General features: G+C 34.3%; 2 protein-coding genes across 2 annotated transcripts in view; one reads left to right on the forward strand and one right to left on the reverse strand.

The window, feature by feature from the left end:
- The window catches only part of NAALAD2 (N-acetylated alpha-linked acidic dipeptidase 2), a 55,835-nt gene extending 48,640 nt beyond the window's left edge, over positions 1-7,195 (forward strand). Inside the window, exon 19 of the mRNA XM_050755525.1 lies at positions 5,878-7,195. Coding sequence (XP_050611482.1) covers positions 5,878-6,067 — 190 coding nt within the window. The 3' untranslated portion in view covers positions 6,068-7,195. The remainder of the gene's footprint in view (positions 1-5,877) is intronic.
- Positions 7,196-15,416: 8,221 nt separating this feature from the next.
- CHORDC1 (cysteine and histidine rich domain containing 1) overlaps positions 15,417-27,495 on the reverse strand; it is a 152,749-nt gene continuing 140,670 nt past the window's right edge. The window contains exons 6-12 of the mRNA XM_050755554.1: positions 25,718-25,821; positions 24,757-24,815; positions 20,539-20,609; positions 19,428-19,533; positions 17,277-17,396; positions 16,787-16,849; positions 15,417-16,523 (exon numbers count right to left, since the gene is read on the reverse strand). Coding sequence (XP_050611511.1) covers positions 16,377-16,523; positions 16,787-16,849; positions 17,277-17,396; positions 19,428-19,533; positions 20,539-20,609; positions 24,757-24,815; positions 25,718-25,821 — 670 coding nt within the window. The 3' untranslated portion in view covers positions 15,417-16,376. The remainder of the gene's footprint in view (positions 16,524-16,786; positions 16,850-17,276; positions 17,397-19,427; positions 19,534-20,538; positions 20,610-24,756; positions 24,816-25,717; positions 25,822-27,495) is intronic.

Genomic DNA, 27,495 nt, shown 5'->3' on the forward strand with positions numbered 1-27,495 from the left:
ACCCAGCCATCCCATTACTGGGTATATACCCAAAGGATTATAAATCATGCTGCTATAAAGACACATGCACACGTATGTTTATTGCGGCACTATTCACAATAGCAAAGACTTGGAATCAACCCAAATGTCCATCAGTGACAGACTGGATTAAGAAAATGTGGCACATATACACCATGGAATACTATGCAGCCATAAAAAAGGATGAGTTTGTGTCCTTTGTAGGGACATGGATGCAGCTGGAAACCATCATTCTCAGCAAACTATTGCAAGAACAGAAAACCAAACACCACATGTTCTCACTCATAGGTGGGAACTGAACAATGAGATCACTTGGACTCGGGATGGGGAACATCACACACCGGGGCCTATCATGGGGAGGGGTGAGGGGGGAGGGATTGCATTGGGAGTTATACTTGATGTAAATGACGAGTTGATGGGTGCTAACGAGTTAATGGTGCAGCACACCAACATGGCACAAGTATACATATGTAACAAACCTGCACGTTATGCACATGTACCCTAGAACTTAAAGTATAATAATAATAATAATAATAAGAAGAAGAAGAAGAAGAAAAGAATAGCAACAGAGAGGAGAACTTCTTGGGAACTTAACGTGACCAGTATCTGCATAACCAGTCAATGTGTGGGATAAATATGAATCCAACATCAAAAAAGGACTCTCAGCTGTGCACAGAGGCTCATGCCCGTAGGCCCAGCACTTTGGGAGGCCAAGGTGGAAGGATCACTTGAAGTCAGGAATTCCAGACCAACCTGGCCAACATGGTAAAATCCCATTTCTACTAAAAATACAAAAATATTAGCTGGGCGTGGTGGCACACACCTGTAATCCCAGCTACTTGGGAGGCTATGGCAACAGAACCACTTGACTGAACCCAGGAGGCAGAGGTTGCAGTGAGCCAAGATCATGCCACTGCACTCCAGACAGAGCGAGACTCTGTCTTAACAACAACAAAGACTCTCAATCATCTAACACATATTTCTATTAGCATGTGCCTGGGAGGCATTCTATTAGCATACAGCTGGGAGGACAAAAGAGGGCCACTTCCATGATATTCCACACATTTGACATACTTATCTAAAATGATCCTGGCCACAGTTCTGACGACTGTAACAAAATCACTTGTTCCCTTCCACTCGGAGTCATCCATTTATCTATGCTCTTCCTCATTGCAGAAAAAAAATGTATTTATTTCATGAGAAGTGATGTTTTAAATTTTTAAAAATGTTAAATTCCTTCATATCCATCCCCTCCAAGGAGAGAAGACTTACTATCTGTAAAATTAAAGAATAGCTTAAACGTATAATAATCAAATGCCTGTAGTACCAGCATCAATCAGTGAATTAAGGCTATGCAATATACAAAAACTCACCCTGGCTTGCCATCACATATCAGCTGGGGACAGGAGTACTAGGGTTATTTGGTAAATGGTGCTGACAAAATTATTTAAAATATTTGGTAAATAGTATTATATTGTTCCTTCTTTATTCCACAAGGTCAGTTACCTTTATCATATTAATTGGCAGACAAAATAATCACTTTCTTCTATTTCTTGCCAATATTTTCATGGCAATTATGTATCCTTAATAATTGTTAATTCCTCAAAAAAAACAAACAAACAAACAAACAAACAAACAAAAAAAAACTCTATAATCAGGACCTGGGATTTCAGGGTGAAAGGGTAAACACATTTTAAATTTTGATTAGGTTACTGCCAAACTGTCCTCCAAAGACTACCATATTTTTAAAGATGCATTTTGAACTATTAGCTCAATGTTAAGATTATATTCTAACGCTAATTCATATTATTATGTTTTAGTCTACTGCAGTAGTATGGAAATAAGTTCTTAATGATTGTAAGGATTACTTTATGGATTGATATGACATATTGCATATACACACTTTTCCCAATAACTGCTAAGATAAATGTAGCTGTAATAGCAATTTCAGATACCCAGAATTTTTCATTTGTCTTAAAGAATTTATTTCAAAATTACTTTTTCCTCATCAGGCAATGTAGATCAGGTTAAAAATGATCTTGTAAATCTTATAAACCTAAGAGTAAAAATTTTCAGTTTGTATAATGGATCAATGACATTTTTAAGCTCTGCTATTTCATGAACCTCAAGAATGGAGATATTACCAAATTTCTAGTGTAATAAAATTGTTCTACCATGTAGAATTGAGACTAAGAAAATTAGATGAATCTGATATATATGTGTATAGCCATTATATATATGTATGTACATTACATATGTATGTATTGCTAAAGGAAAACCTTAGCCAAATTATATTTAACAGACTTTAATTGAGCAAAGAATGATAGACTCAGAGAGACTCCAGTGCAGCCATGTGATGGATGCAGAGTTATAGACAGAAAAAGGAAAGTGACATACAGAAAATGGAAATGAGTGACAGAAACAGCTAGATTGGTTACAGTGCAGAATTTACCTTATTTGAACAGTTTGAACTGACCCCCTTTAACTGGCCAAAACTTGGTGACTGGCACAAGAGTAGACTCAGTCTGTTGACAACTCCATTTAGGTTATAGTTCACTATATACAGAGAAACCTTTAGACTGAACTTAAAATATTTAAGGAGGCAGCTTTAAGTTAAACAGTTGAGATTCAGTAATGAATAAATCAGAAAACACTGTACATATTTTAAAATAAAACGTTAATGTGAAATATATAAAACATTCATCTTAAAATTCAGAAGTATAACTAAATGTTTATTGAATAAAAAACATGTGTCTTAATCTATTCCTGCTGCTGTATCAAAATACCTGAGACTGGGTAATTTATAACAAACAGAAATTTATTCCTCACAGTTCTAGGGGCTGGGAAGTACAAGGTCAGTGTCAGCCAATTCAATGTTTGATGAGCACCTGTCCTATACATGGCATTTTTTTCAGGGTGTCCTCAGTTGGCAGAACAGATAGAAGGGCTAGTTAGCTTCCTTCATTCACTTTTATAAGGGCTCTAATCCCTTAATACTGTCACAGTGGAAATTAAGTTTCAACATATAAATTTGGGGAATGAACACATTCAGACCATAGCAGCATGCTTGATAAATGTTGCAAACTTATTTGTTTTTGAGTTGTGGGTAATATATCATAACTATCACAACAAAGGCAAGTAATGAATCCTTCCTTATCTACTATTCAGCTCATTTTCTTTATTCTATTACTGCTCTTGTTTTTTCCCTAATGAAAGTTCCACATAAATTAATTGCTCTGTGTGGTAAGCCTAACAATGGCCTCCCAAAGATGTCTATTTTCTAAACCCCAGAACCTCTGAATATGTTAGGTTACACGACAAAAAGGAACTAAGGTGGCAGATGGAATTTAAAGTTACTAATCAGCTGAATTAAAATAGGGATAGTATTCTGAAATATACTGGTGGTCCCAATGATGCAATCACAAGGGTCCTTAAAAGTCTTCTGCAAGAGGCAGGCAGGAGAGAAAGTTAGGGTGATGCCATTGCGAAAGACTCATTCTGAAATGCAGTTGCGGATTTTGATGGTGGAGGAATGTGGGAGGCCTCTAGAAGCTAGAAAAGCAAGGAAAAGGATTCTCCTCTAGTGCCTCCAGGAAGGAATGTGACCCTGATCATACCTTGATTTTAGCTCAGGGAGATTCATGTCACACTAACTGTAAGATAATGTTTTTTTAAGCCACTAAGTTTGTGGTAATTTGCACAGCAGCAATATAAAATAAACATACTCTGTAATGGAAACTAAAAAGGAATAAATAAAGCTTACTTTCTTGCAAACATCAAGTGAAATACTGTAAAAGTCTTTAAAAACTGCAAAGCATTTGATTATGAAATTCTAAGAACATTTGTGGCCGGGCATGGTGGCTCATGCCTGTAATCCCAGCGCTTTGGGATGCTGAGGCGAGTGGATTACCTGAGGTCAGGAGTTCAAGACCAGCCTGGCCAACATAGTCTCTACTAAAAATACAAAATTTAGCCAAGTGTGGTGGCAGGCACCTGTAATTCCAGCTACTTGGGAGGCTGAGGCAGGAGAACTGCTTGAGCCCGGGAGTTGGAGGTTGCAGTGAGCCGAGATCGTGCCACTGCACTCCAGCCTGGCCGACAGAGCGAGACTCTGTCTCCAAAAAAAAAGAAAAAAAAAGAAAAAAAAAAAAATTTACATTATCATAACCCATCAGTGAATACTATGTACTGAGGGAAAGGTTGAGGAAAAAAGAAAGACTATGAAGTGTTGACTGTATTCTCTAGTCTGCTACAGTAGTTCTTGATGCCTCTTTAAAATTCAGAAATGTTCATTGTGGAGGGTAATTAAATCATCATATACTTGAAACCTTGCGAACTAGACCAGAGTTTGAATTCTCAGGGGTCTAGAATAGCTATTTGAGTCCACCATTTCATAAAAGGTATTTGAGCTGCTTAAGCATTACCAATTGATCATTTCTTTTAGCTTGCTGCCTGCTTCTCATCTGAGAAAATTATGGAAAGGATTTAGCTTCAGAATAATAGCTAATATTTACTGAACACTTATTAAATGTCAAGCTATGCTTTTCATCCAACATTTGATTCTCACAACAATCCTTTTAGGACAGTACTTTTATCACCACCATTTTTAAGATAACAGGCACAAAGAGGTTAAATAACCAGTGCAAAGCCACAAGGCTGATAGCTGATAGTATTATGATTTTTAAAAAACAAGCAGTCTCACTCTACAACCCGCTCAGATACTACTCTATGCAGTCTATATTATTTCAATTATTTTACACATCTGGGACAAGTTTAGACAACTTAGGCAATTTGCCAAAGGTTACTGAGATATTAAATGTCAGATCAATGATTCAAAGGTTATTCGCTTCCATCATCTTTTTTTTTTTTTTGCTATACTCTTGCTTTACAATTCTCCAGAAGACGGTAAGTATACTAAGGAATATCTATGACTTGCATCTCTAATTTCTTGACTCATATACCCGTCAGGATACCAATGCTTATAAACAACTTGGCACATATACTGATTTTAATTACAAATAAGATCCATCTGAGGCCATATTAAGATTTAAAAGCCAAGATAATAAATCCTGATGTACTCTGGTAAACCTGAATGAGTGTTATGGATTTATCATTAATACTGACTTATATGGAGGTCTATATTACTTCACACAGATTTACTCTAGAATAAGCTCTGGGGTTTGACTGTTGGACCTAATTCCTGATGTGAGTATTTAATAAAATATATCGCTTTCTGGAAAGCAAAATGCTACATACTTATTGTGGAAAGACGCTTGATCCCTTGAGCTACTTACGTTGAAAGAGAAAAGCAATTATACAACTTTCTTTCTAGATCAAAAGTTGAGTGTCTTACTTTTGTGGAATGGACTTCATTATCCTTGCCATTTGTGACATTTTGAAATACAGGCTTCTATAAATACTTGCTTTTTAATGTCTAAAAAGTATTGGGAACAACTGTCATTCTTGTTTATTTTTAAAAGGCAACACGAAAATAAACTATCTTTCTCAATCTCCTCTTGTTAAAAACATCCATAAACTTACATGTTATCACTATGTTTGTGGATGCTCACGAGCCGCTTAACGATTATTCTGCACAACCTACAAGAATCTACTTTCTTCCGTCTGTTTTGGGTTCGCAACATGGTATGTGATTTCTGAGATATGTCTTAGCGAATGCATATTGTTAGCTCCTTTCCTGGCTTAAAATTATGATTTGCATAAGTATCTCAAATCAATTATAGGAACATCTTATAGGAACAAAAGTGAATGTCACAAGGAAACATAATGTGGACTAAACAAAAAGCATCTAAAATGTACGTATACACTTTACTTTAATTTGCCTTGTTTTCTTCCTTTTAGGCACATCATATTTGCTCCAAGTAGCCACAACAAATATGCTGGAGAATCATTTCCTGGAATCTATGATGCTATCTTTGATATTGAAAATAAAGCCGACTCTCGTTTGGCCTGGAAAGAAGTAAAGAAACATATTTCTATTGCAGCTTTTACAATTCAAGCAGCAGCAGGAACTCTGAAAGAAGTGTTATAGGAAGGTCTCAAGTGGCTAGCCATTAAAGGTGTTGCTGAAAGTCTAAGGATAAAAATTCACCCTTCTGATAACTTACGAAGCCAGGGTGTTCTAAAATCTTTTCGTGTCATGTTTTGATTATAGGCTTTGGTCTTTTCATCTGCAGAGCGTTTTTTTTTGCTCTTTAAACGTTAATTATATTAGCAAAGTGTTAATCTAATGAAATAAAAAACTCCTGTGTGGCAAAAAGTAAAAGAAAAGTCCCTAAATTATAGCAAGGAACGTGAATTCTCAGACATTGCAGATGTGGGAATGTAAAATGGTTAAACCACTTTTGAAAACAGTTTGGCAGTTTCCTATAAAGTTAAACATATACTTTTACTTTAGGACTCCAGAATTCCACTTCTAGGTATTTATTCAAGAGAAGGAAAAACCATGATCACAGCAATACTTATATGCATGTTCACTGACAACCCAAACGTCCATCAACAGATGAATGGATAAACTGTGGTATATCCACACGACTACTTACTACTCAGCAATAAAAATGAACTTTCAATAAATGCAATATTATTGGCAGACATTGTTGAAAGAAAAAAGCCAGACAAAAGCTACATAGAATATGCTTCTATTGAGATGAAGTGGCAAACTAACCTGTAGTGTTAGAAATTACATTAGTGATTGCCTGGGCAAGTGGCAGGTTGGGAAGGATGGCTGCAGAGAAGTATGAGGAAACTTTCTCCAATAGATGAGAATTTTCTGTATCTTGATCTGAGTGGTAAATTGTAAACTTAAAATGTATATATAATTTATTGTAGGAGAATTAAGCCTCGATAACTGTGATTACAAAAAACACAAAAAACAAGTCTGGCAAGGAAACCAGAATCATATACCTTCTCTTGTGAAATCACCATGAAGTGTGAATGGTCAGGAAAAAGCCAGTAATATTCAGAAATTTAATACTTTCAGCTCTACTGAATAAACATATAAGTCTGATGGGTGATGAAAATAGCTACTACAATCTTCACACTGTAACTCCTGTAAAGAATGTATGTCAGAATCTGCAAACCTTTATGCAGATCCCAACGACTCAATTACATGTTAAACTATGATTAAAGCTTCAATAAACTTGGTTGTTCATCTACTTCACCAAAACGAGTTAAGAATTAAAAATTAGAAGAGCCTTCATAGGCAGGCACAATAACTAAAATAAGAAATGAGAGCTCAAAGCTTAACTACAAGGAAAAACTGTTACCCTTGCTCCCAGGCCAACAATACAGTTTAACTTAAAACAGTGGGGGCATTTAGTTTAGGGGCATTTTCTATACATCTCAGTATTACTAGAGGTATTTCACTGATCCCCTACAATAAAATAAGTTGCAAGTATAGCAATGGTTCTGTCATCAAGGTAACTTTTAAATACGTTCCATTCCTTCTGCTTAAAGAGGCAATAAGGCGTGTTATTTATGAAGTATAAATAAATATACACAATTAAGACTTTTGTAAAAGTTTTTCTCAAATCTAGGGAGTTAACTTCACTACCATGCTACAGTACCAAAGTATACCACTTTAACTTTTGCCTTGAAGCATTGTGTGGTAGAAAAAATACTGCATTAAGACCCATGAATCATACTATCTACTACCCAACTGAGTAGATCACTACATATCTCTGGGCATCAGTTCTCTCCAATTCTATCATTTCTAAAGGAGAGAAAGCACAAATGTTTGGAAATCTCTTGGGTGTTCTTCCTACTGGTCGTTTTCCTGAAGACAGATGCAAGCTGCCAAAACAGCATATGCGGTTTGAAATATGAGTTTGGGGTAAAATAGCAATCATTGCGATTTAATTTTTCCTTTTTGTTTTGTTTTTATAATTTTTAATCAATATCTGATTGTTAGCAACAGAACAAGTGATTGTGTGGCAAGCACTATAATGAATTCAGGACACTGAACATAGAATATGTGTTATCACATGTTAAATAGGGTATATGTTTGGACTTTTTTAAAAAAAATTTCCCCCTAGGCATTTGAGATCAGCTGAATTAAGCAGCTAATCATTATTCCCCTTTCATCTCATTCCTTGGTCCAAGTCCTGAGAGAGATACTATCTCTCTTAAGGATACTTAGGAAATAATGACAAGGAAATATTTTGCTTGTCATAGTATATTGCCTGTTTTAAGACCTACTTTTAAAATCAAATAAGCCATAAATTTTTATTATGCCATACTTTTAATCATTTAACCTAAATGTTTAATCAAAAGTTGTCTAATATAAAAACTAGTAAGCAAAAAGCATGTGAAATGCATGTATATACTTTAACCAAGAAATTCTAAAAATTGGTTTCTATAGAGAAAACTGGACAGAATGACAATGTATGTGACACAACAGTGTTTACTACAGCATTTTTTATCATAGTAAAAAGTAGTAAAAAAAGGTCACAAGCTAAATATCAATGGAAAATTGATTATAGTATAAAAATGAACATAAAATGATTACATATACATTTTTCATGTATATGGTAAGTTGTCCATGACTTAACACTGGTTTAAAAAAGTGATAAAACTAAATATATGAATATCAAAATATCAACAGTGCTTGCATTTCGGTGGTAGACTTTTATGTGACTTGTACTGCGTACTGAATTGCTAAAATTTTTTACATCAGAGTATATTCCCTTTTATAAGGGGTAAAATAATAAAAACTACTGTTTTCATTTTGAACAGACAAAAGTACAGGGTTCTGGGATTCCATACAGTTCACAAATAGTAATCCTATTTTATACCCTTGAAATGTATTATTCTGAGGATACAAATAACACTCATTTATATATGCACACATGAGCCATCTTAATATTTCCATTTAGTGCAGAATTTCAAAAATATCAATCGATCCTTGAAAGTACAGAAATGAATTTAGGGTAAAATAGTAACCTTTGAAATAATTACTGTATTAGATTTGTCTTTTTCTTGTAATTGCTTTTTAACTTTATGGACTCATTGATCTTTTTTCTCTTTTTAATAACTTTTATTCATCTACTTTTTCCAATTCCCAATGTGATTAAATTCAGAAGAACAGTATCTTTCAAGTAAATGATGCAAAACTTCCTTTTACATCATCTCACTTCCTTTCCCCCTTCGTATCACAATTATACAATCCTAGCCAGAATGATCTACCTAAATGTCGTCATGCTATGTGCTGTGAAAAAATCCTTCAATGGGGACCTCCATTACCGAAATGATGTGGTAGTACTGGCAATGGCTCCCAGGTTCAATAACTAGGAAAAAATGGATCAAATGCAAAATACACTAGAGATATCAAAGAGCTGTGGAAGCACTAGATGTACTAAAAGTCTTTGAGTCTAGCTAGCTAGCTGAGACTACCAACTGTTTTTTTTCCTGGGAGCATTTGCCAATTCTAGGCATGGACTAAAGATCAGGCTTGGTGTGGACTAAAGCACTTTACTGGTGAAAATCAGCAGGACTTTTACTGACTGCATGATCTATCATGATATACTAGAATCTAGAGGAGCCCCAAACCCAATGCTGCGTGAGACTAGAGCTTAGGGGTTAGGCAAGTAAGTTTTCTGAACAGGCCAATACCACCTCTCAATGCCAGGCTTCTTCATATCCTATTCTTTCTCCCTTCCCCTCTCTTGTATTTATCTGGCTACCTCCTGTCCTTTTTTTCCTCCTCAGGACTCTACTATTTATCCTTCACGAAATCCAACCATAAAAATCTACCAAATATGCACCACAGATAGTTTCTACAGGCTTATCTTTGGCATAATTTTTATTTAACAACCTCTTATTTTCCTTGTTGTATCCTTTCTTGGAAGCGGAGTCTGTTTAATTATCTCCAGCACACAGGAAGTGACCTGGGTGCTGAATAAAACAAAATAATTAAGCAACAGAATTGCTATAATATTAAAGACGCTTACAAACTTTTATCTTATTTTCAATAAAATCTACACATTTTACACCTATCAACTCAGAACAGTTCATTGGGAGGGGAAAAACTACTAAAAAGTCTAACTTCAAATGAACTATTTCCTGCTAAATCATAAATATGAAAAGCAGACCATCCATGTACGCTAGAGGATCTCTTTCGGAGAAGTGTCCTACAATTTATAACATTTTACAAGTGGTTAAATCCATTAAAACTTCAAAAACTTTTAGATTGTCTTTCTCCTATAATGTGATGGGGTATCTTCCCTAACTTGCTAAAACTGAGAACCCAGCTAGCTTTACATAATTGAAATGAGTGAATTTGTTTCTAATACACTAATACTTGATTTTAATGAATACTCTCACACCCACAAAGTGTCTTATGTTAGCTGCCTTCGTTTGTGGCCTTTTAATAATCCACATCTAAGAATACCGAGATGCAAAAATTGCTCAGAGTCCAGATGATAGTAAGGGTAAGGTTATTTCTAGGGACGAGCATTTAGAACTGCCTGCCTGCAAGGGACAAATTTACTGCCATGGGCCTTTTACTTTGACTCAGTCCTGCAGCTCCAGAATCCATAACCAATTTCTGTCAACTGCCCATTGGACCTTTAGAGGTTCTTAGTAAGAAAATCAATGGCTCAACTGACTACTGAAAGCACATTATCTTCTCATAGTAATTTAGTCATTTAACTAATATTACGAAATAAAGGAATAAGCACTAATAATAAGCAAATGGCCGTTTAGATTCTGGGTTTTGTGTGGTGACTTAGGTATCTTCAGCGTCATGCTTAAGAGTGTAAGGACTCTGGAATCAATTTCTAATTTTTAAATTAAATTTCACCATTTGCTATGGATGTAACCCCGGAGGCAAGTTATGCACCTTTCCTTTGCCTATGTTTCTCCATCTGTAAAATACAGGTTATATTGTAAATAATCATGGTGATGTTCTGAAGAGAAAAGCTATCATAAGCGCTTAGCAAAGTGTTTGGCACATTCTAATTATGCAACAATAACAAAAATAGCTATCATTATATCCACAGCTTCAAGTTACCTCTTATAACTAATACTTCCTAATTCCTGTGGCTAAATTACAAATTTCTGTTCAAGGGAATTAAGTCCTGTGATTAGACACCTACTTTCCCTGAAGGTTTTAAAATTATCTTCAGATTCTGGCTTTGTCTTCCCAATGGCTTTCTGTTCCCTTAAATTTGTTCTCCATCTCTGCCCCCAATTATTCAGCTCTTTCCTACAGATGATTTTAAGTAGCTTTACTGGGGGTATGGTAGAAAGGGGACTTAAAGAAATCTTTAAGGCATCAAAAATAGTCTAAGTTGATCTCTAATATGAACTGAGTAGTCACGGCTCAATTTGTTACTGGAATTCAGCTTTCTTTAGTAGGAAGCCTTTTAAGGTTTTACATAAAATTATAGTGATCCCATTTGTTACTGTCAGCCTAAAGAACCATTTAAAACTTGTGGATTTTCTTGACACAGACAATTTCTACATTTTTCTGTACCTTAAGAATGTATCATGCCTAGTTTTATCAATCATGTTTTATCATTGATACTAACAGAATCAAGGGTCTGTGGTAGATTTATTTTGCTTTTGCCCATCCAGCCTCCAACATTCTGGAAAAAGAATGTTTTCATAAGGGGACCCATTACAGATGGTTTGGGTGGCACACTGAATATTTACCAGGTGAGCCTAAATACTCCTTTATTGGATTTACTTATTCCTATGCTTGTGTACTCCAAAGCAGGGATTACCAGTTTTTTCAATGAAAACAAGATGCCCTCAAAGTTCAGAGTGCTATCAATGTTGCATCCTCAAAGTCAGCTAGTGAATTTACATTACTGCCTATTATGATTCTAAATCCTGACAGCCAGACAAGGTCTGTGAGCCTCATATCTTACCAACAGCCTGGAACACTTCATGAGGATTTGTAAACATTCCTTGGACTCAGCAGTCCCTTGAGAAAATCATTTCCTCCAAAACTTGTGTCTATATTCTCTATCTTGTTTAAGCTCTCCCTCCATTCCCAAACCTAGGAATTATCTTAAATTTTCATCTAAATCCTAATTCCTTTCAAAATCCTCAATCTCTCTTCTCTTCCTACTGCTTCTGCTGTATTTCATGCCCTCATCTTAACTGGTCTGCCTCTACACCAACTCTAATTGTTCCCTTCTATCAAAGCTAAATTTGATGGTGTTTTATTGCATGTTTTATCTAACACAGAGGTAAGAATTACTATTTACAAGCTACATATCACTATCTAATGAAAACTTTTGTGCTTTTTGCAGTAAGGATTCTGAAACTTTTTTGGAGGCTGTTAAGAAAACCTAGAGGCCCCAAGAGTCATCAAATCACAAGTAGTGAACTGGCTATTATATCCAAAACCATCCAGGCAAAGTGACTACATAATTTTTTAACTTAACACAACAAAAAATTTGTTCCTAGTTACCAAACACATTAAGAGTTTTCCATGCTATATGCCCATGTTATATAAAGCCTATTCACTCAACTGACAAAAGCAGCACAGAATAGTGGTTAAGAGCATGGAACAACACAGAGTCAGGCTACATGACTTTGAAATCTTTATATCACAACACATTAGTTTGAACTCTAGGTAAGCTACTTAACCAATCTCATAAGTCAGTTTCCTCATCTGTAATGTAAGAATAAAAGAATCTACCTAATAGGGTGGTAAGGAAGATTAACAAGTTAATCATAAAAATAAAATCTGAATACATATGAAACTACAAAATGAAATAAGCAAAATGAAGAAAAGCATCAGGGTGTTAAAAAATATTAATACACCAATCTAACCTCTTTAATGAAGGACGGGAAAGTGCCTCAAGTTCAGGAAGGTTTCCCTTTTCCAGACTCAATCACTAATCTTACTTTTATCAGCAAAGTCTTTAAAAAAGAATTTAAATAGTTAAACAACATCTCTGCCAAATTAAGAAGGAATGACAAATTGAATTGACACAATCTTTAAGCAACATAAAAATGTTTAAGGCTGGAAGTTATATTTCTTTTCAACGGACATTAAAGGTGACCCACTAAATGGAAAAACTAAGAAAAGTCATTTGAGTTTTTAGTGAAAACATGGTCTTCAGAAAAACTGTTCTTAAAGATAGTCTTCACAATGAAGAATCCTCCTAAAAAGTTAAAATCAAACAATATGCAGAAGAAAACCTACGCAAGCCTGGTATTTTTGAGACAGTGCCATATGTATAAAGCCATAGGCATATACATAATTAAAGAAGGCAAGCCATCCAACACCACCAGATTAATTTAAGTTGTAAGATACCTGGGCAGTAGGGAAGCAGTCAGGGATAATGAACAACAACAACAAAACCCTATCTATCAAACAATCAAAATAAATGAAACAGAAAAACCTATTAACAAAACCTAAAAACAAGCTGGACTTAATAGCTTGCATTTCAAAACTAAGGCCATGGATACTGGCGAAAACAAAGTAAATACCAAACATAAATGCCAGATCAAAATAATTTTCAATAAAAGATGAACGACAAAAAAACCTGTTAATGTTCAAATAGATAATTTAAAAGTACCTGACTTAAAAAAAATAATTTACAGAGTACATACCCATATATCCTAAAAGGGACACCAGCCCTCATAAATGAGCTTTTAAGAATTTACTTACTGTGAGTATATACATGACATAAATTATCAGGCTGAGGAATAACTGATTAAAAAAAAAAATAGGGAGTTTGGAGAGGGGAAATAACTCAAAGTCCCTTTAAAATATTTGCAAGAACTCTTTGAAGTTTCTCTTCACTTTGATGGTTGAATAATTTTCTGAAGAAAATTCTTAATTAAATCCTTGTAAAAATATATAAATTAGAATAAAGTAAAATCATTACAGTCCTTTGCCAGTATAGTTACACCAAGAAGTTACATCTTCAACCTATAAACATTTGTTGATTCCTAATCATAATTGTTTATAAATTACTGGCATAAATTATTACCAAAAAGGACAAGTCTTAAGACCTTGAAGAGTTCCACTAAAAACAGATGGTAAAAATAAAATGTTCTATTTTATTTAATAGTATTATACAAAGGTTAATTTCTTAACTTTTATAAATGTTCTATGATAACGTATGATTATAACATTAAGAGAAGATTAATATAAGATATAAAGAACTCTTGTATTATATTTTTACCACTTTTCTGTAAACCTAAAACTAGGTCGAAGTAAGAGGTTAAAAAAAGGCTCAGTTTATTAGGACTTTACTTCCTTTATACTAGTAAATGTGCTATGAAAGAAAAATAGCATTTTAGGTTTCCCATGTTTAGTCACCAAGCATACATATAATACACCTAACTTTGACTGCTTTGCTGCAGTAAATTATTTTTAATGCTAAAAAAAAAAGCAAATTTCTAGAGAAACAAATCAATAAGCTTTTTTTATTAACTTTTTTGACAAACTGAGAGTAAAACATATATGCTACCTAATGATACAACTGTGTCCCTTTAAGTCTAAGATAAATATCATTCAGATTTTTATCTGGACAAGAAATTCAAAGGCTCCTTAAGAAGAAAGAAATGAAATACCATGGTCACTAATGTAACCAGACTAAATATAAAAGCCGTGTGTGTGTGTGTGTGTATATAAAAATCAATGTTTTGATCAATGCAACTAATCTGAGGTTACAATAACTCACTGCTTTAAATAATATTTCAATTACATGTAAAGATTAAGATACTGTTTAGGGGAAAACAGCCTCAGAAAGAAGTATTAACAAAAAGGCATATTAATCATTACCTTTAATCAAACTAAGTATCAACCTTTCCCCTAACCCATAAAGACTTCATGTCTCTAAATGGTTCCTAAATCATGGAAGATAACTTGAAAAATTTTAAATACATCTCAAGGTATTAGATGCTTATGTACTCCATGTGGGTCCAACTTTTACTGCCCATATTTCTTGTCATGGTAGTGTAATGTCATGAAAGTCTGGTTGCCAGATCTTTTTGTTTTTATTTGTAACAGAGCTAAACCTTTTAACAATTATATTAACTACATCTAAGTTATTTGCTAATGGTAGTAGAATGATATATATGCTTTATTAACGAATATAGTACTTCTACAAATTTTTCTTTAAGAATTCCATAAATACCAAGGAAAAGAAAAGATTCAAGGGGTTTGGGAAATAAACCCCCTTTAATTTTAAATCTACATAAGTTTAATTTATCCCCAAACTTTCTAAGTTCTTCCAGAGTTCCGGCCTTCAGAATATTTCCTAATTTTTCTTCTTGAGCTCTGCACTGCCTCAAACATATCCAAACGATCTAATTCTGTGTTACCTATATTTAATATAAATAAAGTACAATATATAATCAACACTGTATCACTAGAATTGTGAAGCTCTTCATGACTTAAAAAAAAACTCCAAAAGAATTAAGCTATTTTATTTAACATGTAATAGTCATAAAGCAACTCTATATATTTAGTTTTCTGATATCCTAATGTATTTCCACAAACCTTTTAAGTCTACAATTTTATATAGTTTTCCATCAGGGAGGCAAGGTATATATAATTTCTTTTTATATTTAACTAAAGGTTTTAAGAGGGCTTAGTCTCTAAATCAGTAACAATCAGTCATAACACCATACAAACACATTTAAATATTCAGGAAAGAGGTTTTTAAGATTATTGCTTAGTCTTATAAAATGGTAAATTGTAACCAAATTGGTATCTCTGTATTCTTATTTATGTTTCCTATACTCTTACATCATACTGCTTGGCAAGTAATGTAAGTTTTGACATAATTTAAAAATTCAAGTAGTTGTAAACAAATTCTAATTTGTTAAACAATTCATATATTCCCCTTTATTTACTATACTCAGAATTAATCCTCCTTAAAAAAGTAATCATCCCACATAGAAAAAAACTGCAGAGCTTCATCTCTTCCTTAAATATTTTCAAGTACTGTAAGAACACAAATCCATGAAAAAACTGACTAAAATTTGATATTTCATCTTGCTTTACTAATTATGGAATAATACGAAGACATAAAAAAAAAGTTCCTTAATATTTCTCTGCTTAACAAAGAAATACAAAGAAATACTGCAATTATGGTTATGGGCTATTTTCCAGCCTCTTCAAGTAAAGGACACAACTATGGTTCCTACCAGTAAGGAGAAATGAATAATCAATCAATCTTATATAACACAAAAGAAAGATGAGAGGCACAAAAAGACAAATTGACTTTGGCTTTTAAGAACTTAATGTTAACCCTGAAATGCCACATTCAATAACACAACAACAAAACAAAAGATTACAGCAGCAAGCCACCACTTCACACAGTATTAAGAATTCTGAAATATGTAATAGCCTTCCTCCCATCTCCCATTCAATCTGTTGTGTCATCTTTTTGTTTTTCCTGCTTTTTAGCTGCAGGCAGTTCAAGGCTTGCCCACTGCATTGGTTCCGCTTTTCTCATATTGATTTCAATCTTTGTTGCAGTCATAGTTACATAACTTCGCTTTACATCAATCACCTGTAACATATCAAAGAGAATTACAGGAAACTTCGGTGGTTTTATTCGTCTCAGAGGAAAACATCAGACTTGCTTATGCCAATAATCTCAAATCCAAGCTTCTAAAGGCTTCTTTTATATCTAGACTTAAACTTTTTGGTAGGATACACTTTTAAGTTATGGATCTATACTTTGCATCAATGTTTACTACAGCACTGTCTTTTATTCTACAAATGATCTCTTAAGTTATCAGAAAAAAATTATTATAAATTTGTAATACTTACACCCCATAATTTCACATTTTGATCAAATTCCTTCTCTCCTTCAAATACAATGTGCACATTTAACTGAAAAAGATATACACAGTTAATTGATCAAATTCAAACTGAAGATTTATGGTATCAAACACTGATTATAAAAATAAGACTGACAAAAATGAATTAAACTATTTTAAGAAACTGCCAATACTGTATTGTTTCATATGAGAAAAGCCGCTGACAAAAAAGAGTAATTGGCTTCAAGTTTCACACTGATAACTAAGTACTGTATTACTTGATAAATCTACTACAGTATCTCCAGAATGGTTCAGCAGTAACTCTATTATGCAGAAATCTTCATTTAAAATAGTTTCATAGATTTAATTTTTTTTAATGGGAGTCATTATAAAATCTTACCCACAAATCAGCTGAGATATAAACAATACTTCAAAATATAGTAACATAAAGAAGGATGTATAGAAAAGAATTTTTACTCAAAATTTTTAGACGTACTTACCAATGTGCTATTTGCTTCTACTCGACTAAGTTCTGGAAGTGAATTTTTAGCATATACTGAAATGGTAACTTCACCTCCGGTCTGATGCCAGTCATGTCTACATGGAACAACTTTTTTACCCTGTAATATAAGAGAAACTTTGTAAGTTAAAAAAGTGCCACATAATTTCTTAAAAAGAGGAATTTGACCCATCTAACTGAGAAAAAAACTACCATGCACAACTAAGCACTTATCTTTAAGGACAAAAAAATTCTAAATTTCCCAAGAGGCTTAAACAACAAAATATATCATGATACAAAGATTCTTCATAAATTTTATGATTTGAGAACACACTTACTCCTTCCCTTTGTTTTTCTCTTTTAGGACCATTAATATTGATGCACATTTAAAAAGACAACTTAAGAACTCCTACTTCATTTAATCCAATTTTAACATTCTGTAACCTACTAAGTACTGTCATCAAAACATTCTTTGAAGACTGAAATGAAAGACATTTGTTTACTGGGATAAATCAGATAACACCTTAACCTCATGCACTAGAAACCTTATTTATTTTCTACAAATCAGAACCTAGGAAAAAAAAATCTGACCAGTTATTACTTTCTTCCCATTTTAATAAAGAACAAATGATTTTTGGATTTTTCTGATTATGAAAATAATCCTTACATAACAGTAGTATACCGCCCTACCAGTATTTTTTTTTTATAGAGGCAAATGGTGATTTGTTATATAAACAAGAACAATTTAGTTACATAATTCAGGAAACTCTGAAACACTACTCTTGTAAACGGTACTATTTTCGTTTTGATAAAATTACATTAACTAAATTTCAATTATATATATCACTCACATTTTTGCCCTTAGCTACTAACTTACTTAAAACTTGCATACATTAAAAAACAAGAAAAATTACATCATTTTATCTAGGATTATACTTCCAAACTTAACATAAGAGAAAACAGTATTTTACTTTCTCAAACTTAAATTTTCAAACTTTTGGACTAATACAGATTCCCTCACTTTTTACTTAAAAACATTTCTGATAGTTTTGTGGTAGATGAACTTTTATAACTTCAGGGTATTTTCATAATATCCAACCATGTGTTATTAAAAAGCAGCAACTAGGGCCGGGTGCAGTGGCTCATGCCTATAATCTCAGCACTTTAGGACTAGGCCAAGGTGGGTGGATCACGAGGTCAGGAGTCCAAGATCAGCCTAGGCAAGATGGTGAAAATCCGTCTCTATAAAAAATACAAAAATTAGCCTGGCATGGTGGTGCGTGCCTGTAGTCCCAGCTACTGGGGAGGCTGAGGCAGGAGAACTGCTTGAACCTGGGAGGCAGAGATTGCAGTGAGCCTGCACTGCACTCCAGCCTGAGGAACAGAGTGAGACTCTGACTCAAGAAAACAAAAGGGCAGGGAGGGGCAGCAACTACAGAATACTCAAATATAGAAATCTCTAAATTAATTTGAAAATTTAATACATTATAAAATACATTTATAGCTAAAAGACAAAAACTTACTGAGCAATAAGTTGCTCATCCTCTTACAACTTAATGGGGTTTTGGGAAATTATTTGCATAGCCCCGAAGTCTTTTTAAAAAGGTCTCCAGGGAAGTAGGAAATGATGCTTTTTTCCCCCATTTTTGATAAATATCCCATTAGCAAGCAGAGGCATTCAGAATTCCACTGAAGCAAGACTGTAATCCTCCTCTCTGGCCACTAGATGGAGAATTTGTGCATCTGTAAATGATTGAAGTTTTAAGTGGCCAAAAGAATAATCAGGTCTAAATGTTTTAACATCACCAAATTCATAGAAAAGTAATTTTTAAAAAACAAAAAGCAGGAAGAGGCCATGGAGCTGATTTTATTAATTAAAAAAGACAAAAATGCTTCAATTTTGTCAGGCTTAAATATTTCACAAAACCCCACAAGCTTGCATCAAAACAGACGATGGCTATTTTGCTCAAAAGGCAGTGCACTGGCAGCCTCACTCATATTCATTTTATTTTGTAGTCATATCAAAGCTCTATGGTGAAAAAAGAATACTTTTAAAAAAAAATCTAAAGACAGAATAATTTAAAATCTTTAAAAAATGACTCAGATGAATATAAACCCAGTGTGCTATTTTTGGAAGAGTTATGTTACTTACAGCATCTTTTTTAGTCCACATGTGTCTCCCTTTTGTACAGCCCTCTTGGGCTAAGAATGTATTAAAATCAGAAGTTTTTCTTCTACAACAGCTCCAGTATTTCATCCTTTAAATTATCACAGAAAAACTTCAGAAATAAAATCTCACAACCAATTAAATCCAGAAGTATTTTAGGGATAAATCTGATTTTTAAGAAGTCAGTTAAGTATACAACTCCAGTATTTTACAAGTATCTAAGTTACTAAACAGCTAAAAATGAATGGACAGTATATCAGGAAGACTGTATTTTAAAACCAGGTTGCCATTTATTATAGTAATCTTGGCGTTCCTGAGTAGACACTTACAGAAATGATACCTGAAACACTTAGTCTTCCTGAATAAAGTCACTTAAAATCATCACCTATTCCAAATCCATTTTTCACTGACGGCTGACACTCCATTTTTTCTTGTGAAGCTACCAAAAACTTGTATGACCAAAGATTTATAATCTATTTCAATAAACCAATATAAACAAATTAAAAATGAATGATTATACAACAAATCCCAAAGTAGGTGAAACCTACTTATTGTTTACTTGAGATAAATCAAAAACAGGAAGTCAAATATCATGGCAAAACTTCAGGTTTCAAGTCCTGAAGAATGTGGAAACAGTGGAAGATGTTTACATAGTGCTGCATTTCTGTAAACTAGAGCATAATATAGAAGAGAGGCTCTCAACTGCAGGACGTGGAAAAGTATGCGTCTTCTTGGGATAATGGTGTCTTAGTGCCCCAGGGCCCAAATTTCTAAATGCCCTGCAGTGTGTAGGACGGTCCTTCAAACAAAACATTTACCCCAAATAAACAGCATCATTTTTAAATACAGGATATAAAGAGAAACAGGTGGTTTATATCATAATGACCACTTAAGAACTGTAACCTTGTTTCTGTTTTCTCATGTATAAACATACAACATACAAACCCCTGTGTTTGTGTAGGCTATTGTGAAGATGTTAATGACAATGTAAGTAAAATGCCTAATAACACTGCATGGCAAACAATGTTTAAAGACAGAAAGGTTTAACTTTTTAAACTCTACCATAAAGTATTTTAGTAAGTCATGCATAAGTTACCCTTCATGGAAAATAGGTACTCCAGAATGATATACACAGACTTCTTCTAGACTCTCTAGACCCCGATATGTCTAAAAATGAAACAAAGAGGAAAAAAATTAGCTGTGCATCTCACAGTTACATATCATACATATTGCAGTACTGTTGACCTCTATGAACTTTGCAAAATACTTAAATGACAATTACCTAGAAAATTCATAAATCCATCCCACGCCATTCTGTTAAAAAATGAAAAATGATTCCCTTTTGGACTTGGTTAAGTTTTAGGTCCCTGTGAGAAAGTCATATTAAGATACTTTCAGCCTTTTAAGTATGAGATCCCATCCAATCATATTCAAGTACTTACTTAGTACTAATTTAGAAAACAATGTTGAAACCAAGGGATTAATACTCTCAATAGAAATACAGTTATGGCATGACTTATGTGTATAGTAAACTCCATGTAGGTATTATCAAATAATATGAGAAATCTAATAAGCAATTCTGGAAGTTCTAGAGTGATGGTGATTTCTTATCCCTATAAAGGGTAAAATGAGCTGCAGACCTATATATATATCCAGGGTTTGTCTGGAAGATCCGGGCCCCATTGCTGCTGTAGATGGAGGCTCTACAGATGAATTCACAAAAAATTATGTTAATAAAACATGGATGTAGCCAGTAGTATATTTTCTATTTATAGCACTACCTACAAACAGAAAATTCTGTGTTTATCTTTTATAAATCCAAAGTACAGTACTAGATGTGTATATCTCCTTATTTCACAAGAACACAAAACTTGGTATGTTAGCATCTACTAAACTTAATGTTACTGCCCCCACATTCTATTCTTTTCCCCATATTATTTGATGGCACCATACAGACTCAGTTTGTCAAAGCAAAATCCATTAGTTCCTTTTCAGCATCTCCTCTCCCTCCACCCATAGGTAGTCTATAATGAAATCTCATCAATTTGACTTGAATATATCAATTTGTTGATCTTCCTCATAAGCTTGCAGACTTTAAGCAGACTATACTAACAAGTTTCTACTATTTCTCAGTCTTTGATTTCTATTTTCTACTAATTATCAAATTACTATCACCCTCTTGTTTAAAGTTCTTTACATCCATGTCACACCTTATACGTTAATCAGTTCTAGGTCATTTACATATCTAAATGTGCCTCCATATGAGAAAACACTCACAGCCCTGAAGTAAGCAATGGTTTCTTAAATAGAACATAGAAAGCACTAGTCATAAAGAAAATGATGGACAAATTGGATTTTGTTAAAATTAAAAAGCCTGTGTTTATCAAAGTCATCATTAAGACAGTGAAAAAGCACAGAATTTCTGACAAGAGTCACAGATAAAATACATAAAGAATTCCTACAAATTGGTAGGAAAGAGACATTAGAGAGACAAGTAAAAGATTCTGCACACTTCACAAGAGGATATACAAATGGCTAATAAACATACATAAAAGCAGTCATGATGAAGGAAGTACAAATCAAAACCATGATGAAAACACTACACACACTAGAATGGTTAAAATACAAAAAAAAATGGTACAACAAAATGTTAACAAACTGTAGGACAACTTGAATCAGCCTCACATACTGCTGGTAGAAATACAACCACTTTGGAAAACTATGTGGAAGTATCTGTTAATGCTAGAGATATACAGATGGGCATACCTAATCCAAAATCTGTTAACTTTTTGAGAGCCAACATGACAATTAAAGAAAATACTCATGGAGCATTTCAGATTAGGGATGCTGAACTAATTGATAAGTATAATGCACATACACCAAAATTTTTTTAAAAATCCAAAATACTAGAAATGGAAATGTGTATATGTGTCATAAAAATCATGCACAAGAATGTTCATAATATGGTGGGTGCGGTGGCTTCACGCCTGTAATCCCAGCACTTTGGGAGGCCAAGGTGGGTGGATCACCTGAGGTTCAGGAGTTTGAGACCAGCCTGGCCAACATGGTGAAACCTTGTCTCTAGTAAAAATACAAAAATTAGTCAGGCGTGGTGGGGGGTGCCTGTAAACCCAGCTAGCTACTCAGGAGGCTGAAGCAGAAGAATTGCTTGAACCTGGGAGGTGGAGGTTGCAGTGAGCCGAGATCCTACCATTGCACTCCAGGGTGGGTGACAAGAGCGAAACTCCATCTCAAAAAGAATGTTCATAATAGCATTATTAAAAAATTTTTTTAAATTAAAGGACAAATAAAGTAGAAATTATTTGTGGCACATTCAAATAATGACATACTTTAAAGAAATACAAAGACAAAACCGTAACTACATGCAACAAAGATAAATAAAACAAGCATTATTACACAGAAGAAGACAAACACGAGTACATATTCTATGGTTATTTTTACATTAAACTCTGAAACAGAAAAAAACCTATGTTGATTGACAGAAAAACATTTGAGGGAGATAATGAATGAGAAAACACATAAGGAGTGCTCTACACTGCTGGTGTGTCTAACTTTGTGAAAATCCCTTCAGCTATAAATTTATATTGGTATATCCTTTAACAAACTTCAATGCTATGTTTCAATGAAAAAGACTAAAAATTTCTTCAATTTCAATGGCCTCCACAATCTAACGTACGATCTAACTTCCCTGCACCACTAAACCCTTTTAGGATCTGGCCAGGTCTACTTATCTCTATTAATCTCAACTCCACAGCAGCAAATTTGTACCATTACATCATTTTCTCTATACTTCTGCTATTACTTATGCTTGAAATACCCTTTCTCTGTTTTTCCTGTCATTCACTTTTCAAAACGCATCTGATACCTTCTCCTTGATCTTCCTCTATTACCCTACCATTTGCATTGCCTTCCCCACTCCAGTAATTAATTCTCTTTTATCTACTACTTCTACCTCATACACATGTAAATACAATTATATCTCCATTCCTTAAATGATCTAAAATTTAACATGAGGAAAAAGTACAAACCTGCCCCCACCCCATTTTCACCTTGTTGGTCAATGGTGTCACCAATCACCCAGATGCTTGAATTCCCTTCACATCAAATCCATTAGCAAATCCTGCTAATACAGGCAGATGCTCCTTTGCTTACAACGTGGTTATAGCCTGATAATACCATTGTTAAGTCAAAAAAACCTTAAATTACACCATGGTAAGTTGGGAACCACCTGTACTTTATATTCTATCTTTCATTCTACATGCACTGTTCTAAGCATTGAAGATACAAGAACAACAAAAATCCCTATCCTCACAACTTTTACTCAGCAGGGGGGTTAGATGATATAGATCAGAAGCAAAATAAGTGTGCAAAATAATATAAAGTCATAAAAGCAATGGAGAAAAAAGGAAAGGGAGAAGAAATACTGGAGGATATGCAAGTTTTATATGAAGTAGCAAGAGGTAGGAAAAGGCCTTACTGGTATGTTCGACTGCATCCCACATTTAATCACTTCTCAACAAACTACTCTCCAATCACATTATCTGGTCTTCCATAATAGCATCCTAGCTGGTTTCTCTTCTTCCAGTTCCACTCCTGCTCCCTCATTACATATTTACCATTCACCAGTCACAGAATCTTTTTAAAACCCTTCCGTAAAGCAAGTAATAGCTTCTCATAATACTTAGAATAAAGCCCAAATACCTCATCCTGGCTCAAAAGAACCACCATAATTTTGTCTCTCTCTCCCACCTGCTATCCTTGCCCAAGTTCTACAGACCTTGTTATTCCTTGAATAGCCAAGTTCTAAAGCCTCTGCTCATGCTACTGCATCCAAAACACTTCACCCAGGTTGACATAATCCATCCAGTACAATATGAAGATTTCTGATTTAGTGTTACTATCTCAAGAAGGGCTAAGCACTCGTTAGTATGTTTTCTTATCATCCTGATTTTGTAATATCTACCTAACTATTTGTTGCTCTTCTCCCCATTCTAGAATATCAGCTCCGTAAGAACAGAAATGTTTGCTTTATTTGATACTATGTCTCCAGCCCATAAAATGTCTGGCACATAATAAGTGCTCAGTAAATGTTAAGTAAATTGGAATTACTTATTTTCATTATTCTACTGGACATGATGCTACTCAGTCTCTTATCCATGATTGTAGCCCTAGTCCCCAGCATAATGTCCAATATATAACATGCATCCAAATGTTTGAATTGAGTCAGTGAACTGCACTTTTCTCAAAATTAAAATTTTACTTCATAACACATCACGAATCTTGTAATACATACCTTTGAACACCCTCCATTCTTACATGAGGTCCCAATCTTAATTTCATCATTGTCTTCTTCTGAAACAAAGAAAAAAAAATCAAGTTTAAAAGTTAAAATAGAACTTCACTGTGGCATCATTCTTAAAAAGTAGGTTTTCCCAGAAAACAACACTTTTTAAAAAATGACTGACTAGGTTTTGCTTATATCCCCAAAATGATATATGACACATTTCTTCTTCTTATTTTCTTTTGAGGACCTGGTGTCTTCGACAATGCAGGAAACAACTTTTTCCATAACAAAATGTTATATCCAATATTTTAACTTTGTAAAATAAATCATGAAAGGGTGTTTTCCTCCCATGGTACCAGGTATAAAGTCAGAGAATAGTGAATACATTTTGTATAATGTACAAGAAAACATTTTAAAATATCAAAGAAATTTAGCTGATTCTTAAAAAAATAATGAACCTGAGAGGCCTGAGAGGCCGAGACGGGCGGATCACGAGGTCAGGAGATGGAGACCATCCTGGCTAACACAGTGAAACCCCGTCTCTACTAAAAAATACAAAAAAGTAGCCGGGCGAGGTGGCGGGCGCCTGTAGTCCCAGCTACTCGGGAGGATGAGGCAGGAGAATGGCGTAAACCCGGGAGGCGGAGCTTGCAGTGAGCTGAGATCTGGTCACTGCACTCCAGCCTGGGCGGCAGAGTGAGACTGTCTCAAAAAAAAAAAAAAAAAAAAAAAAAGAACCATAAAAGAAAAAAAATTTAATATAGGTTCTCATTTTGAATAAAGACATGGAATTAAAATATTAGGCGTATTTGTAGTTTTTCATATCTGACATTTAGAAGAAAAAAAGTTTCTTAACTACAATTTGCTACTTTTCCAAACTATTTATATGCAGTAAACTACTGTTCTCTCTTTTGGATAACTGCTTAACTGCACCATAAAATAATTACAATAAAACAAAATAAAATCTTACCTTTTTTATCTTCTTCATTCCCTGATGACAGTTTAAGTTTATCAAGTGCTTGTTTTAGGGAGGCAGATATTTTTAATTCCAAATTTGTCATTGGTTCATCTGGGCTGGAGAATTTTGAAACCTTATTACCATTATTTATATACCAAAATATTTCTTTGTACTCCAAATTAAAAACCTTAAAAGTGTTTTGAGAAACCAAATGCTTTGGGAATCAAATGATTCCCATTAAAAAGTTAAAAGAAGGTGTTTTATAAATAATTGTTACAACGTATCTACATTCTGTCTTAACAGAAAAGCTCCTTATATTAGAATAGCAAGTCTCAAATAATCACGCTATTGTCAGCATATTTAATTATTAATCAGTTGCACTAACGAGAAGGGAATAAAGACTAGGAATTCAACTTTTTCAAGATGAGTAATGCTGAGGAAGGGACCATAATGTACTTTTACATCCCATGCCCAAGCAAATGCTGAGCACATAATGAACATGAAATATAAGTAAGTTCTAAGTGAATCCATACTCACTTCTACCAGTGGGGATAATTTATGTGGACACTGGCATATGGATCTGTAAATTCAGATATAATCGTATTGCAAGGCAATTTCAGTAGGGTTAAAAAAACATCTAATATTTCATAATGGCTAAGTGTTGTATACACAATTTATTTAAGTACATTCAATAAATAAGTAGTAATAATATTAATAAACACAGCAACAAAAACAAAAATTGCAGGCTATTTTTTCTATATCCACAATGAAAAATCTGACGAAAGAGGCATTTTAAAAGTACATAGGCAAGGCATGGTCACTTATGCCCGTAATCCCAACACTTTTGGGAGGTTGAGACAAGAGGACTGTTTGAAGCCTGGGCAACAAAGAACCCTGTCTAGCAAAAAATAGAAAATATTAGTCACTGATACGGTTTCCCTGTGCCCCCACCCAAATCTCATCTCAAATTCTAGCTCCCGTAATCCCCACAAGGTGTGTGAGGGAGCTGGTGGGAGGTAACTGAATCATGGGGATGCATTTTTCACACGCTGTTCTCATGATAGCGAATACGTCTCAGAAGATCTGATGGTTTTTTCTTGCCTGCCACCATGTAAAACGTTGCTTTATTACTCCGTCTGCCTTCTGCCATGATTGTGAGGCCTCCTCAGCCATATGGAACTGTGAGGCCATTAAACCTCTTTTTCTTTATAAGTCACTTAGTCTTGAGTGTTTCTTCCTAACAGTGTGAATATAGTAATAGTAGCATACACCTATAGTTCCAGGGAGGGGTAGGCAGGAGGATGGCTTGAGCCCAGGAGTTCAAGGCTGCAGTGAGCTATAATGCCACTGCATTACAGCCTGGGTAAGAGAGGGACTGTTCCTCTTAAAAAAAAAAAAAAAAGTATGTAAAAACCTACATCCTCATAATTTGTGTAATACCACTAAATGAATTTAGGATAAAATATTTAATTTTTCTCACCTCATTGCCTTTTTTCTTTTCCTTTTTTAAAGAGTCAATCTCAAGATCCTCCTGCCTCAGCCTGAGTAGCTGCAACTACATGAGCACACCACTAAACCCCGCTAATTTTTTTTTTTCTTGGAGAGATAGGATCTGGTTCAGATTGGTCTCAAACTCCTGGGCTCAAAGGAACCTCCCTCCTGGGCTTCTCAAAGTGCTGGATTATGAGCTTGAGCCACAGTGCCTGCCTCTTACTGCCCTTTAGTAAAATAATGGCTCAACATTTAAAGAAAAAATTAACTCATACTATTACAGTATAGACTCTATTATA

Source organism: Macaca thibetana, chromosome 14 (genome assembly GCF_024542745.1).
Source record: "Macaca thibetana thibetana isolate TM-01 chromosome 14, ASM2454274v1, whole genome shotgun sequence".
Taxonomy (NCBI): Eukaryota; Metazoa; Chordata; class Mammalia; order Primates; family Cercopithecidae; genus Macaca; species Macaca thibetana.